Source organism: Falco peregrinus, chromosome Z (genome assembly GCF_023634155.1).
Source record: "Falco peregrinus isolate bFalPer1 chromosome Z, bFalPer1.pri, whole genome shotgun sequence".
NCBI lineage: Eukaryota > Metazoa > Chordata > Aves > Falconiformes > Falconidae > Falco > Falco peregrinus.
This window is the reverse complement of record NC_073739.1, coordinates 1,651,285-1,667,236: the sequence shown is the minus strand read 5'-3', so window position 1 is coordinate 1,667,236 and position 15,952 is coordinate 1,651,285. Positions and strand designations below refer to the sequence as shown.

At 39.9% G+C, this 15,952-nt stretch overlaps 1 protein-coding gene across 4 annotated transcripts in view; it reads left to right on the top strand.

Moving 5' to 3' along the window:
* SSBP2 (single stranded DNA binding protein 2) overlaps positions 1 to 15,952 on the top strand; it is a 190,660-nt gene that overhangs the window by 121,926 nt on the left and 52,782 nt on the right. For 2 of the 4 annotated variants that reach the window (XM_055790187.1, XM_055790188.1), the window contains exon 5: positions 1,625 to 1,714. The exons of the other annotated variants lie outside the window; for them this stretch is intronic. In XM_055790187.1, the coding sequence (XP_055646162.1) occupies positions 1,625 to 1,714 (90 nt within the window). The remainder of the gene's footprint in view (positions 1 to 1,624; positions 1,715 to 15,952) is intronic. 4 annotated transcript variants of the gene reach the window in all.

Sequence of the window (15,952 nt, the reverse complement as noted above, 5' to 3'; positions counted from 1 at the left end):
CAGGCAGTGCCCAAAGAATTGCAGTGGCTAGTGGAGAACCGTCTGTATTTGCTGCAGCTTTAGGGATTGGTTTGGCTGGTTTGTGGTAGCCTCTCACAAGAATATATTATGGTTCAGCAGTGTTTGCTATATCCAGCTGACTTGGCTGGCTTTTTCTATCAATTGCATTTAAAGACTATTTTATTTAACACAGGTCCTGCAGAACAGATCTTTGCATAAATAGTGCCCAAGACCCTTTATTTTACAGTGTTTTCTAGTGAGTCAGAAGTCTTGTGCTCAGTTCTGAGGCCAGCACTTTCTGCAGTCTTTGTATTTTGATGATATGTTTTAGACTTTTGTTTGGAAGGAACACAGAGCCTAGATGCTAAATATGCTACCGCGAGTTGTTCAGAAATTTGATTGTACAGCACAGCTTAAGCCTTTGAAAAATCTGTGGTCATGAACTGAATATTTCCTTTCTGCTTGGTTTAAAAAGGTCAGCCTTTCTTTGTGCCAGTTTTCAGATCTTCCCAGCATTATTCTTAATTTCCTAGGTAGTGTGCCAAACACCTGGAAGTGCAGTTTCCAGATCTGCATCTTTTGGATATCAAGTGTGAGCATACAGGAGAGTGATAAGTTAATAAACATAAGCCATTCGTATTCGGTAGGGCAGATATCGGCAGGTCATTAGTAGGCTGCAAGTGTGGCTCTCGGTACATTGTGTGTGCCTGAGTACTTTTGCAGAAGGTTGTGAGCATTTATAGGTGATTCAGCCTTATGCCCTACAGAAACATATTGCAGGAAGGAAGACTGCTAGAAATTAAAAGTGATTGAGGTTCCAATACATGACAACAATAACAGTTTGGCTTCCCTTTTTGTGATGATCTCCTGCTTGTAAATTGCCAGAAGCAATATTCTTCCCTTGCTTCTTCCAGCTGAAGGATTTGCAAAGGTAACTAACTCCATCCTCTGATTCACTTTTTAGAAATCCATTTCTTCTGTTCTCTTCCAAAGACGTAGCTTGAATTCTTCTGATTTGTCACGGTGGTTGTTTTGGGGGTTGGTAAAATCATAAGCGTTACCAGCAGAACCACGAGCTTGCTTTCTTGTACTGTTTGTAACAGAACCCTGTTTTGAAGCTTGATGTAGTTCTGAAAGAATATTAGAGTCTGCTGAAATTATCTTTAAAGTGCTTGGAAACTGCTGATAAGATGCATAAATTCTTTATGCTGTATGTATATCCTTGCGGATGTGTGAGGGTGTTTATACACATAATACAATAAAAAGTGTGCAAGTTACATTCACATCTGTATATAAATAGACAAACTCAGATGCAGTATTTTTTTAAATCTAGTCAAGATTTATCTAATTGATGCATGTTTGTATATCCATGCAATCTCTAGCATCCTTCCCCTCAACATGCATTTATTATTTTAACAAATCATTATAGTTGTTTAAATGAAGACTAAACACTATACAATTTTAATTTACCTTCAGATGGAACAGTGGCATTATGACATATCCAGAGAATTACTTTCTGCATTTCTGTCAGGTTTTGGGGGTTTTTTTGGTTTGGGGTTTTTTTTTTGGAGTTTAATGCCTACCATGCAATGACAAAGGTTTATTCTCCCTTTGTTCTTTTCAGAGTGCTGCAGCAGCTCCCAGTCCAGTGCTAGGAAACATTCCCCCAGGAGATGGCATGCCAGTAGGTCCTGTACCACCGGGTTTTTTTCAGGTATTAAGAAAAATTACGGTTACAGGAATTTTAGGATAGAAAGTCCTCCATAATACTGTTTACAAGTCTGTAGAAAAGGTCCTGTTCTAATCTCTGTCTCACTGTATGGTGCTATACTTGAGAGTTTATGTTTTTGCAAAAATGAAGAGGTGGAAAGGAAGGGTTCTCTCTGACTGACAGATATTTCATTTATGAAATAGTACAGCACAACTCATTTCAGAATTTCAAGGATAAGAAGTGGTGCCAGGTAATGAGTGGAAACTGGAAATGCTTGAACATAATTTTATAAAAATTTCTTGTGATGGTATACACACATTGCATTGAAACTTTAAAGTAATATTGTTGGTCATGTTTAGCTTTGTGGTAAAGCCACAGGCCAGATTTTTAAGGCGTTCAGGTTTCAGTGGGAATTAGACCTAGGCAATTAAGAATATCCCACTGAGCATCTCATTGCACACTGAATATCCCAGCCCTAATGCCTAGGAAAACAAGCCAAGGGTTTAGACCGTGTGTTCCTCCTATTAAGTTCTGTCATAAATGAAACTCACTACCCAGTAAGCAGTTTGGACAGTAACAGTACAGAATACTGTGGTGGAAAACCAGCAGCTTTTAGTGCAAGGCCAGCCTAACAGTTGTAATTCAAGACGAGACTGCTCCTGTGGGCGAGCTTGCATCTCCCCTTCACCAAAGCTGGGCTGTTCTTCTCCACACTGCCAAGCTGCGGCAGTGCAGCAGGAGGAAAAAGTAGCAGCATCTCTAGCATTGAAACAGATCTTCAGGAGGAACAGAGATTTCCACTTTGCATACTTGATCTCACGATGTGAAAGAAACAACCTGTATTTCCAGAACTGTGATGTGGCGAACATTGTGATGGGACATTCTGTAAGAACCAAGTACTGAAATCCAGGCAGAGACCAGTGTCTTTCTCTTTCTTCCCTGAGATACATAGACAAAAGAAGCATACTTCATCTGGAAAAACAGAACTTTTTTATTTTATCCAGATGGTTTGTACAAAAATGGCAGGATATCAGCAGTCGTTGTTTACACTGTCTGTAAGTGACAGCGATCTTTCTATGGTCTTCCTCTTCCCACCGAGGGAAAAACTGCCATCTGCAGTACTGGTACCTACATAAGGAAACCCTGAACCTGGCATGAGTGTGTTCGTTCCTTCATCAACTCAAAAACTGAGGTGTGGCTTTTAATACGTGAAGGAAGAGGTAATTGGCATGTGAAGTAGAAAATATCTTACTGTTGCCAGTCACAAAATCCTCAGGAGCTGGCAGAACTGATTAATTATTTTATTTCTGTTTTCGGTTTTTTGAACAGCTGGTTAAGTAGATGTTTTTACAAACAATTTTATCTTAATATTTAATGTTGTATAAATATTTCACTTTTTCCTATTTTAGCCGACCACTCCAGTTCTAATGTCAAAGGAATTAAAGTTTAAACTTACTTTCTTCTATTGTGTTTGAAGACAATTAAGAGGGGGAAGGGACACAGATAGGAGAAGTATGTGAAGTATAGAGGAGAAAGTAGCTATTTTAAAGCTTTTGCATGAGGAGGGTGTGGGAGTTTTGTTTTTAGAAGCGTGAAAAGACTTCTAGCCACTCTAGTTCTTTAAAATTAAAAGAAAGACAAGATGATAGGAAGTTAAGTATGGGTAAACCTTCCTTGTCTGTCAGTGTCTGACTTCACTCTTACTTGAAGCCCCACCAACAGCCTGCTTTTTTTGCAAGGCCTGGGATCAAAAATAAACAGGAAAATCCATTTTCCATGTTACAGTTTGTGACATTAATCAGAGCTACCATCAGTTCAACAGCATGGCCAGTGAGTTGCAGCTTTGCAAGGTGCGTTCCCAGAGCGCACAGTTTGGTCTGGACTCCTCCAGACATCACCCTTTGGTTCTCCTTGAAACTGCTGGGTCTGTGCCATCGTGTCTCGCTCTGACGTGGTGGTGCTGAAGCTTAGTTCCTTACAGTTAGTTTTAGCTGATAAGAGATCTGCTTTCCTCAGTCGAATGGCCTTGTCAACAGAACAGACATTTTCCGGGAGATCATTAGTTTTTGCTGTAGTCATCTGCTTAAGAATATATGTAAAGACATAACATGCTAGTTAGCAAATCCAACTGCAAGTTCGATAGCAGATACATTGATATGGTTGGGAGCAATCCCAGCAAGGGGAGCTAAGCCAGAATCCAGTCAATTACATACCCGTGTGCTGAAACTGCAAGGTGTGTATAAAGCACATAGGTACAGACAGTCCATGAGAATGCGTTGTGTTGCTGAAGTGAGTGTTGTCAAGGAGCAGTTAATATGTGGCTGTAACACCTTCAGACAGACCTGAACCTTACCAATGTCAATTTATCTCAGGACAAGAAAACAACACCGGCAGACATAGCCATGTGTATGAACCTTGAAAACTGGGGAGCATCATCTGCTGCCATAAAAGGCAGGTGAAATGACAAGCAAGACAGAGAAACTCATGATCACACTTGCTTCATAGCTGCTTTCTTTTTATGACTTTCTGTATACTCTTCTGCAGTTCCTCTGATCCCAGTTGGTCACAAGAATAAACCAAATCACAGGAAATACGTTCATCTGTCTTGATCCAAATACTGACGAACTTCGGCCTTTCTATGAACTGCTGGTCTTCTTTCAGTGACGGTTTGGAATTTAGACCACTTCTAGATTAAGAACGTGAAAATTTCTGGTTTTTAAGAGTCAGAAGCTTATAGTAACAGTGGGAGAATAGTGCTTATATCTTTATTTAGTTCACTAAGACTTTGCACTACAAACACACTGTAATATTTGAGCTTTTTGCAACCTAAAATGTATCTAGAAGATCATCCTGGAATGATAAGGGTGCCTTATCATGCCAAACATTCTCAAAATGTTTGGATTGGCCTAAGCTAGAACTGTTGACAGCAGCTACCTCCCAGCTCTGCTTGGCTAACTCAGGATTGCTGGACGATTTAAAGTCATTTCATTTCTCATCAGCCCTGGCTCTTGGCTTTGCAGTGCAGCTCCACTTTGGCACGCAGCACTAACCACCAACTGGGATGTAAGTGAAATGGATGCTCTTGCTGCTGCAATTGCTTCTTATCAGACAGGTCAGGGGAAGGTGACAACCTAGGTGGGGACCGTGCTGGGAACCAGGAAACATCACCTGCGTTCCAGATTTATTGGCACTGCTGACCACTAGCATTGTTTCTGTGACCTTTATTTTTTATAAAAGAAAATAAATACACTTTATTTTTCATAAAAGAAAACAATCCAGTATGCTAGTATAGTACATGGAGGTAGAATACTGTGGGAGAAGCATAGTTTCTCAGACAGTATCTGGTAAAACTCCGCACTTGTGAGATGAGGTTTCCACATATGTGTAGGCCACGAGCACTGATGTTAATTAGCAGTCTCTGGCATTCTACGTCTAGTCCACAAAGGTGGAGCTGTGAAGCCAGCAGTTGAATTTGCCTTGTATCTTTCTCTATACTTGTATTTTTATACTTCAGTTCAGGTGATGGATGGTGATCACTACAGTGCTGACAGGCCAGAATGCCTTACAGTGATACAGTGAAAGGAAGGTGGTAGAGTTGTGCACAACTATTATCATCAACTAAATCATACTATTTTTTAAAAAAGAGAATTGTTTACAGTGTCAAAGGTGAAATTTGAAAAGTCAAGAAAACAGCTTTATGTACAGTTAGAATGTGTCTCAATTTCATCGACTGGTGTGCCTGTATTTTCATGTAACTTTAAATTTCATAGCGATGGTTTTTTGTGTGTGTGTCATTTTCTTTCAGTACATAGAATAGGTGATACTCTGGAAATAAACTGGGTTACGTAGTAACTGAATCTGTTCTTGGTTCACTAGCAGCAAAACTTGAGTGTATGGGACTACGGAAGGAACGAAGACAATAGTTCCTGTTATGCAGGACTCTTAAGCTCCAGATAGGAGAACCTAGTCAGGCTTTAGAGTTGATTTTGTCTCAGGCTGAAATAACCAGTCAAGTGCAGTTCAGTGAGGGTGATGTCTTGCTTCTGGTAAATTGCTTTCTTAAATATGGAGCCTGAGAGAAGGATAATGGTTGGGAATCAGACTCCTAGCCTGGATGCTAAAAAGTGATGTGCAATTCCTTCTAAGTTACCCATGGTTTTCCTGGTTAATGCAAGGTAAGTGATCTCAATTCTCTTTCTTCATGTAAAACGGTATTAGACTCTGTAAGGGTAAGATGGCTGTATACATTCCTGAAATGCTTATCTAACTCCAGTCTGGGTCTTGAACTACGTCAACAATTGCCCATTTTCCCCTCTAGACCACGTCCCATACATGGAGCTACCCTGTGAGGAAGGCATCTAGCTACTACGTTAATAAAATAAAAGTCATTTAGGACATTTTCTATGCCATTTTTTAGTATCAGAGTTACTCTGTTGTTAGTTTCTTCATACAGCCATCCACAGAGGTCAACGTGACCTAGTATTTGTCCCTGCTTTTGGAGTCCTGTCTGATACTGAAATAAATAGTAGGGCAGCCAGATCACTGAATAATACTGTAGTAATTATTTACCTTTGTGTCTAGTTGTTAGAGGGTGCATATAATATCAGCAAAGCTTTACAGGAGGTTCTAAAAAACTCACTTATGGTGAGTTAAATTAATCCACTTTTGAACAAAGAGGGTTAGGTCAAGAATTTAAAGACTCAGATTTTCACATCCAGTCTTACTTCCAGTTTCTGTCCTGAGGACAGCCAGCATTTTTCTCCACAGTTGGTTCTGTGCAGTATGGAAGTGTTGCTTGTTAAAGCCCTCTTAGATACAGGCAGAACAAGGTCTTCAAAGCGTTCAGTACTAGCCGCACTCCTTGAGAACAGTGAGATTGGCAAAAAATCATGTTTCATACTTGCACATCATGGTGCCGTATGCATTTAGAAAATTAATGACATGAACATTTGGAAATACCATCATGGGAATTTTGAAGCCCCGATACGCTTTTGTTCCACGGCCACACACCAGTGTGCCCATGTGAAGTGTGAGGGTTGTGTTCAGGGGCGAACCGCTACTCTTTGGATAGTGAAGTGCTGGCCCATTTCCATCCATCTCTTCACTGATTTTCAACTGGCTAAAAAATTTGATATACTTTACCTTTGTATTTTTGCAGACTACTTATTTGATCTTTGTGGCCAGTATCAGCTTCAGCAAGCAAATAAACAGAGGCAAGGGGGAGGTTTTAGAGCATGTGTTCACTTGAAGTGTTTTTAATTTTTAAACAGAATGAAAGTATTGTTTTCATATTATTTTATTTGCATTTTAGTTACTGTTCTTTTTTTAACACACCTAAACACAGAATTGGAAGCGTAGGATGGTTTGGGTTGGAAGGGACCTTTAAGGTCACCTGAGTCTAGCCCCCCTGCAGTGAGCAGGGACACCTTCTGTAGACCAGGTTGCTTGGAAGCGCTGAGGTTCTCATCCAGTGGAATTCATGTTATTTCTCCAAGTTAGCGGCAGCTAGCACTGCTGAATATCTGACCCTAGCCGCTTACTTTTGCACTGCAATTACAGGAAACTTTAAAATGTGTATTTACTCTAACCATAGTTATGTTCATCTCTTTTATTACATGGTTGACAAAAGTTTGCCATGTCTGCATCTGCATAAGGAACCTGTCTGTTTTTTAAAGGCACCCAGGCAGGCAACAGCTTGGGGTTTGTACCTCACTCACCTAAGAGACACTGCGGAATAGGTAATTCACCAAGTGCCAACTGAGATTTGGAGGAAGCAGGTTGTTTGCTGATTGACAGTTCACTTGGTAATTTTTTAAAAAGTTAGATTCTGCACTGACTATACCTTTTCACATAAAATTGCTCTTTCTTTTAAGTGCTTTCCTTTTTCCCCCAGCAAATTTGTTAAAAGCTTACTGCTAAACCTTATTTCAATAGTACATGTATATTGTAACGGCATCGTTCAAGTAGCTTGCTTCATTCACCGATTTGTGATCGTCACATGTAGTTGGAACATCAGGGGAAAAATGTGTCGACACCATGTTTGAAATACAAGTGTTACATATTGCTCTTATATAAAGGGAAAAAAACCCAACCCAGCCCAAACCCAGCCCAGCAATGTAATGTAGGGCTGTCTTGCCATCTAGTGGCAATTGTTCATTCGCCTTTTGGCTCAATCCGTGGTCCTCAGAGGTGGTGGTTTGTGCTTTAGTAGAGCTGACCTAATGCTTTAGGAGAGCATCATTACAGTAAGAGACAGGAGCAAAAAGACCTTTTCCATTTCTTTTCCTGCCTAGCATTACTCTTTGGTATATAAAAAAGTTTAAAGAGCATGTAGATAGTGAAAATAAGCAAAGTAAGGTAGTGACTTAAAAATCAGTAACGACACGCACCGCTCATGTTTTGAAACAGAAATAGTGAATTACTTGTATATAAAAAGAAAATAGATTCGTAAGGTTCTATGTAAGGCTGTAAAATATCTTTATAATGTACTATTTAAATTTATACTTATATTTACAATATTTGTAGTAAAGTCATGGTATGATACATTTTAAAAAATAGACCTTGTGTTATGGATTTGATGAATGCAGCATTTGATCAAAACAGTTAAATCTTTGCTATTTATCCCCAAGGAGACTAGCAAGCAAAATGGTAATTGAGCTGTTTCCCAAGGGGCAGTGTAGAATATCTGCTCCTTTTTAGAAGTTACTTGTTGAAGTCTCCCAAAGAAATACAGATGGCACCTTTACATCTCCTCTGATTCCACAACAGCTGTGGTTAAACCAGTGCATTTGTAGTTCCGCTCAGTCCTTGTGGCTCACTTTAATGTAGCTCATATGTATTAGTACCTTTGAAAATATTACTTTGGCCAGGGATCTGCTGGGTACGTGATGCTCTGCTTCAGCCCCTTCATGCTCGCAGAACATCCTCCCTGATTGCTCATTTGAACAGACATCCAGCAGTAAGGAAGATGTGGAAGGAGAAATCCTCCAGCGTCCCTTTAAAGCCATTTTGGAGTGGCTGTGTTGCTTCTACGAATTGTTCACCCAGGGGTTGTTTTTTGTACAAGGAATGAGGATTCCTAATTCCAGCTGCTAAATTACATGACTAAAACTAGAAGATGCAGGCATCTCTCAGGATGGTCTTTGCAGTACCGTAATACGTATCTATATTGATTCAAAAATGTTTTGTTTCTTTTTAAATCCCTTTGAACTGTTTCAACTTTTGTCTTCCCCTAACACCCACGCAGTTGCCTGGTAGCACCTTTCATTGCTGATCCTCATGTTTTCCTCACTTTTTCAGCATTACCTTGTACTTTTTTTAAGAAGTGTACAAATCATTAAGAACCACCTGGAGCTTGACTGCAAAATTAGCTAGATTTGCTACATGTGTATGCCCATCCTAAATTCCAGTGGGGAAAATGAGATAATTGCAGGTGAAGGAGGGAAAGTTACAGAATTGGGCCCCGAGCAGAGCAGATACAGAAGCTTGGAAAGCCCCATGGGTCGCTGAAGTATTACTGTGAGTGAGTGCACTGTCACCAGCGCTACAAATACAGCTTGTGAGTAAAGCTAGCAGCTTTGGCAGCTTTGGTGGGCCTTGAACAGTGTTCAAAATAGAATTTAAAGGGGATCCCCCCCCCTCCTTTATATATTTAATGTCAGTAAGAAGAATTTTATTGTACTTTTGGAATCTCTGTTGTTTGTTAAATGCGTCCACCCCAGTATAACAGACTGACACTGGGAATACTCAAGTGCATAAAATTACGCATATGTCTAATTCTTCACAGAATTGGGATCTGTGCATTTTTGTCATTGCCAGGATCATACTGTATTTTAAAATGTTTTAATTTTATACCTTATTTTGACTTTTTAGACTCTATGAAAGGAGATTAGCATCTAGAAAGATCTGTAAGTAGTTTGTGTGTGTTCCTCTCTTTTTTGTTCATTTAAATACCAGGAACAAAGTCAAAATCAAAAAAGATGAAGGTGTCCGACATCTGCTGGCTTTGATAATACTGTCCTGCAGTTGTGGTAATGGTTTTACTGCTCATAACTGTTGGAACAAATTAAAACTGCTCAGCTTGAGTAGCTAAATAAGCTCTGAGCCCACGCTTCCCCAGCCTCCTCTTCTACATCTACATCTCAAGCAGCTGCAGACCCACAGCTAGTTACAGAGTGGTGCAAAGGAAGAGCTGGAATTGGGCACAAGTCGTTTACCTAGGAGGTCTGTTTTGAACTTCATAACCTTACCCTGAAAATTCAGGTTATCTGTGAGAGAAACCTCAGAAATGTAACGGTACTGACCATACGCCAAAACTGTCAATACATTGCTGCTGAAGTGGTGCTAAAGAGTAGCAGAAGGGTTGTCATTTATATATGATGCTTCCTTTTGCTAAGGTTAATTCAGTTCCTGTCGTAGTCTGACTCTCGCTTTTTACATGAGCCACAGGTGCTTGGGTTTGAAGCCAAAATCCTTGGATGATGATAATGCATGTAGCTTTGAAATAATATATTTATTAAAAATAACAGCAGGAATAACAAGCTCCAGCTTGTCATTGTCAAAGTTGTTCCACAAAATCAATCATATATCATAATCAGGGGTAACTAGGTGGTTTACTAAGTGTTAGAAAATGCTTTCTCAAGCTTAGTGATCTGTGTGTATGATGTTGGAATTCTAAAAGCAAAGTTTATCTTTTAAAAATAGGTGATACTTCTTGATGTCTTAGTTTTAGCTTGTCAGGGTTGAAATACTCTTATTTTCTGTAGTATTTACATTTAATAAAAATTAATGTAAAACCTATTTACCTGGTTTAAAATGCATGTGGGTAATAGCCCTTCTAAAATTCTGTTTCTTTCACAATTTCCATTACATACCGTGTGCAGAACTTAGATGCTTTCTCTCCCACTTGCTAAATCTTCTTGAGCATGAGATAATATTTCCCAGCATGTGAGGCAGATGTAATAACAGTACAATTCCTAAAGATCATTGATTCATTGATCATCCGAATGAGTACTACTTACTTTCTCAAACTTCTGGAGAAGTACCCAGGTGTGTGGGTAGATCCTGCTTTTAGCATCACAGAGAACTGCTTAGGACAAAAGGTTTTGTGTTTTGTTTTATTTTGCTTTTTAAGAGGTTTTATTTCTTCATTTTCCTATGCAGAGTGTGCAAGGTATATATTGCAATATTCTGTCATATGGTGGAGTAAGTCCTGTAATTCTTGACCAGGGATGTCAGAAATGCTAGTGTTGTTGTAGCTTTTGGCATTTTAGATGTGAATAGATGGATGTCTGGTGGAAGGCTTTTTGATTATTTTAAAAAATCTTTAGTTTTGCTTTATACTCTAAATTAAATCAAACCTCTTACTGTAGCTGTTTAGAGGTTACTGGAGCGTGTTGGGCTGCTCTTAGGAAACCATAAATACATACATTATTTTTTCAGGTATCTTCGTGTGAAGCGTAGAGAAGAACTTACTCGTGGAAATAGGTTTGATTATCAGGAAGGGCCAATGCAGAGAGAAATCCAGGCTCAGTGCTGAGAGTCCAACACTATTTTATGTGAAATAGTGTAAGTGGAAACAGGTAGTTTGACTCCTGCTAGTAAACTGCGAGATGTGTAGTGTGTAACCCAAATCTCTGAATTACTTTAGCAAAGTATAAAACAAAGACCTCTAGCATTTTGGTAGCCATTTGGGGGTGAAGGAAGACAAGAAAGGTTTGTACTTAACAGTAAAGTGCAGCTGAATAGGGAAATAATTTTTTGTTAAAAATAGATGATAGCCTGTCTGAGCTTCACAGAGGGTAAGTTACATGTTTGTGCTTATCAGCAGGCTGTGCCAGCACAAGTGTTGTTTTGAGAGCTAATTTAGTTTAGTCCTGGTTAGAATTAAAATGTGTTAATGAAGAGTGTCTTACATGCTGTGGTGACTGTTATGGCCATTGATGTCCGCAAAAAAAACATAGAGGAAATTAAATAAATGCAAGTATATGACTTGTAAACTAACTTCGATTAATTCAATTCACACATATGTTATGGTTCACCGCTGGTATTCTTGAAGAGTACAAAACCCCATTTCAGTGAGAGTGGAAGCACACACACCAGCAGTAGTTGTACAGCACCTCTAAACCATTTTATAAAATACAGGAGTCTTGAGGAGATACACTAATGTTACATCCCAGTCATTTTTCAGTACTGCTACCGTAAGAAAGTGAAATAAAAATATCAGGCAGTCTTATTTCTTACCATTTCAACCACAAATACAGTTTTTTGACACTCCCTTTAACCAGAAATTGTGTTTGAAAACCAAAAAAGAATGAGTATTAATTTATTTTCAGAGGCAGAATATCTCACTTGGCAATTGATTTCATTTTTTAATGGATGAGAGGAGAACAAAGATTTTTGGTTTCCCTTCTTGTCTTTTAAGTGAATAAATGAAGAGATTCGGTCATTATGAGAATTCCCATCTGGCTTATGACCTTGATGCTGGCAGCTTGGACCCTCTCACAATACCTGCTCTTCAAGTAATAGCACAATTAATTTTAAATAATTTGTCATAGTGTGTACAAATTAATTCTGTGGTTCAGTTTTCAGCTCCTAGTGATAAGTAGTGTTTAGAGTTTGTGCTGGTTACGGTGACTGAATTACCCAAAGCAATTAATACCATTTCAGTCCTTTTCTATACTGAGTGCTAAAACTATGTTTCACCTTGTGTTTTTTAATTTGTGGTGTGCTCTCGTTATTCCCCTAAGAGATGTGCTCCAGTTAGGAGCATCATCTGCCTCTCTGGGTATTGAGATACACACTCTAAGGAGATTGCTCTAAATTTGATAATGCAGGTTACCAAAAAAAAAAAAAAAAAAAAAAAAAAAAAACGCTGAAGATCAGTTGTCACTTGGTTTTGTTTGCATCTCAACCCATTAATTTAGAGGTGTTTTTTGGGAGCCCTGCAGATCACTGCCTGGTGCAAGCAGAACCCGTTCCTCTGCTTTTTTAAGCCATGTGAAATGCGGTAAGCGTGCGGCATGGGCATCCTCTTCCAGGTCTGGATAGAGCTGTTGTTGGAGATGATGCTGTCTGTCCATCTGATCTCCACCGTCCACCACTGCCCCTGCAGCAGGGTGGTGCTGCCCCAGGCTGGGGCAGAGGAGAGGTGCGCAGCAGGCAGAGGTGTCCAGGTGAGCACACTTGCTGGTGGCTGGTTGAGCGCGTCTGACACTGTGCTGAAGCCCCTGAGACATGTCAAACACCTTCCCCTCTGTGGGATCTCCTGTAGGACTGCCCATCTTGGGCACATCCCTCCTGGGGCTTCCACACATCACGCTTAGCAGGTCACCCAGCTGCAAACCAGTCAGCCTCGGAGGGTCTGTTTTGGCTGGATGACACCTGGTTGAGCTACTGCCCTGCTTTCTGCACCAGCCTTTATTGTAGGCATTTAAACCAGGTGCGCTTGAAAACGTACTCCTGTCCTGCTTTGACCAGACAAATACATATTTTTCTGAGCTGAAGAGTCCTTTTAGTACACCTAGCTGGGAAGCTGTGAACGTGAAGCCCAACGAGCATTGTTATTTTAAGCAACCCTGACTGAGTAAGGTGGGTTTTTTCATGCCAGGATTCTCCTGTTCAAGCAGTATTAATTCCATTTTATTCTCCTCAGCCCGAGCTTTGTTTACTGGCATTTTTGCTCTTGGTATTTTTACAGTTAGCAGATGTGCGCATGCCCACTAACGGCAGTAATTCTTTGTGCACTACATTTATTTGTTTTCCTGGTGGGGGGTGCTCGTTACCTGAGGTTGCGCTGTCCAGTATAATGAGTCACAGGGTATCACGTACTATGTATGTAATGGAACAGGTACGGACATTTATGGTAAACTCAATCTCATTAGGAATTCAGTCTCAATACGAATTGAAATGTCAGCAATATTCAGGATTAGTTGTTTGACTGTGGATTATTGTATATTTGGTAAACGGCAATTTATGTGGGACGTAGTCAATAAATGTAATGGTATGAGTGAAAAAAGAATTAAAATGTCAGTGCGACACACACACACACACACAGACCCACACCCCGAAAACTAGTCTGGAAGCAAGGAAATTATATTCCCAGCTTTTGGAAGGGAAATAAATTCAAAGAAAAACAAGATTTGTTGAAATCTGTCATACTTAGTAGAACACCATCTTTTACATGTTTTTATTCCACCAGTATTAAGTACAAGAAAACTAAAACACACCGTGTTCTAGAGTCACCCAAACAGCTAAAAACAGACAGAGTAAGAATTGCAGAACTGGCAGAGAAACATGCCACCTTCTGTGCCTTTATGTCACCAGCTTCCTGGTGGGTATTTTCTGTGAAATCACTTGTCCTGAACACTGGAATCAAAATGATGGCAGGGAGACTACTGTGCTTCAATGTTGCTTCTTCAGAGACTTCCCTACAGAGAAATACATTATCTGCTTGTCCCCTTGTGTTCCCAGGGGTTAAGGAAAATCTTATTTTACAAGCTTTTTACGTTGTTACTACTCGCAAAATTATATTAAACACACAGTTTATAAGATACCCTTTACTCTCCCTGCACACAGTTGGATCCTTTCTTCAGGAATATAACAGAAAGTGCTGGAGTGTGTGGCACCATCATTCAGGTTTTTGCACTTCTTTTTAAGTATTTAAGAATGTGACATGATAGGATGGTATAAGGAAGAGCAGGGAGCTTACAAAATTTAACATTTCACACCTTGATTTTGTTTTGTGTAGTCTCTCATAGTTGTTTGGGGTTTTTTTTGTTCTTTTCCTTTTTTAGTACTTTTCTCCTTTTAGATGGGGGCTATTTTTCACTTTTAAAGTTGATAAATACATATATTCTGTGGTGACTTATACACAAAAGGTTTTTCCTCCCTGGCTTCTTTTTGTCACCCGGTTCAGCAGAAGCTTCTGCTGGTATTCCTTTGGTCTCAGCTGTATGACAGCAGCCTTCCAAGATGCTTTTGTGATACCAAATTACTGAATTTTGTTCCTGAAGGCGGTAATTACAATATACTGATGTTCACAGATGTGTTTAGTTGGCTGTTCTCCAAAAGAAAGAGTTACCAGAATCTTCTCCAGTTGCTGCAGTTTGTGTGACATGATTTCAAATGCTGGTGGCATCTCCATCTAAGTTGTGGTTAAATATGACCTTCTTGCCTGTTACTTTGTTTTCTTCATGTTCTTTTTTTTCTTTTGCTGATTTTTGTCTTGGTTTCATTTTTTGTTTTGGGGTTGGGTGTTTTGGGGGGGGGTGGGTGGGTGTTTGCTTGGTTGGTTTTGGGGTTTTTTTTGTTGTTGTTTCGGGGTTTTTTTTCTTTTCTTAATACGTTAGTATATGTGCCAGTTCCTGAACTCCATTTGAGAAGTTAATTGTAGCTTAGGGTAGTGCACAATAGTGTTGTTTACACCTCCTCCTACTCAGTGTAATGTCCGTGTTGTGGATTAGCGGGACTTGACGGCTGCAGTAGTGACTGGAAACCCTTGAGAGCCATTTCAGCACTTGGAAATTACTGTGGGATGGAGCCACGCTGGTCATACCCTTCTTCCTCAGTCAGATCAGCTTCAAGAGACTGGTTTCCCTTAGACAGGCTTTGCAACGTCCTAACCAAGATCTGGCTCCGAAATGCCAGGTACATGATTTGGAGAGTACTCTACATCCTTTCGCACAGTGAGGGCTCTAGGAGATAATACCACCTGTCTTCTTCCTACCTGATAGCTGAAGTTACTGCTGCATTATTACATCTTAAATAAGATTTAAAAATTAAACCTATCTTTTGGCATGTTTTTCCAGCTTTATTATTTCTTTCTAAATTTACCCTGTTGTTTGAAGAGTCATGTCTGTAAGCCTTGAGTAGAAGGGCTCTTGCGTTCTGCATTGCCGACAGCCCTCTCCCTCCCTGCTACCTGGGGTAAGCAAGGAAGTACTTGATTCATTGGCATGGCATCTGTCCAGTCCCCCTGCTGAACTCTGAGACCAATCAGGAGTCTGTCGTATCCCAGCTGAAACCAGGACCGGGGATCCATTAAAGCTTTTCAACTATCAAGATGCTGAATTTTGAGTTGACACGAGGCTGAAGGAGCAGGCAGATATGTCTGAGTCTTCAACACGCAGAGAATTTATTTTTTGTCTTCAGAAGGCTGGTGCTACGCCAACCAGTTCAAAACTTGTGGTCACTGTTTTTACTTTAGTGCCCGTATTTTGAACCCATTACTTCTGTGAAGTA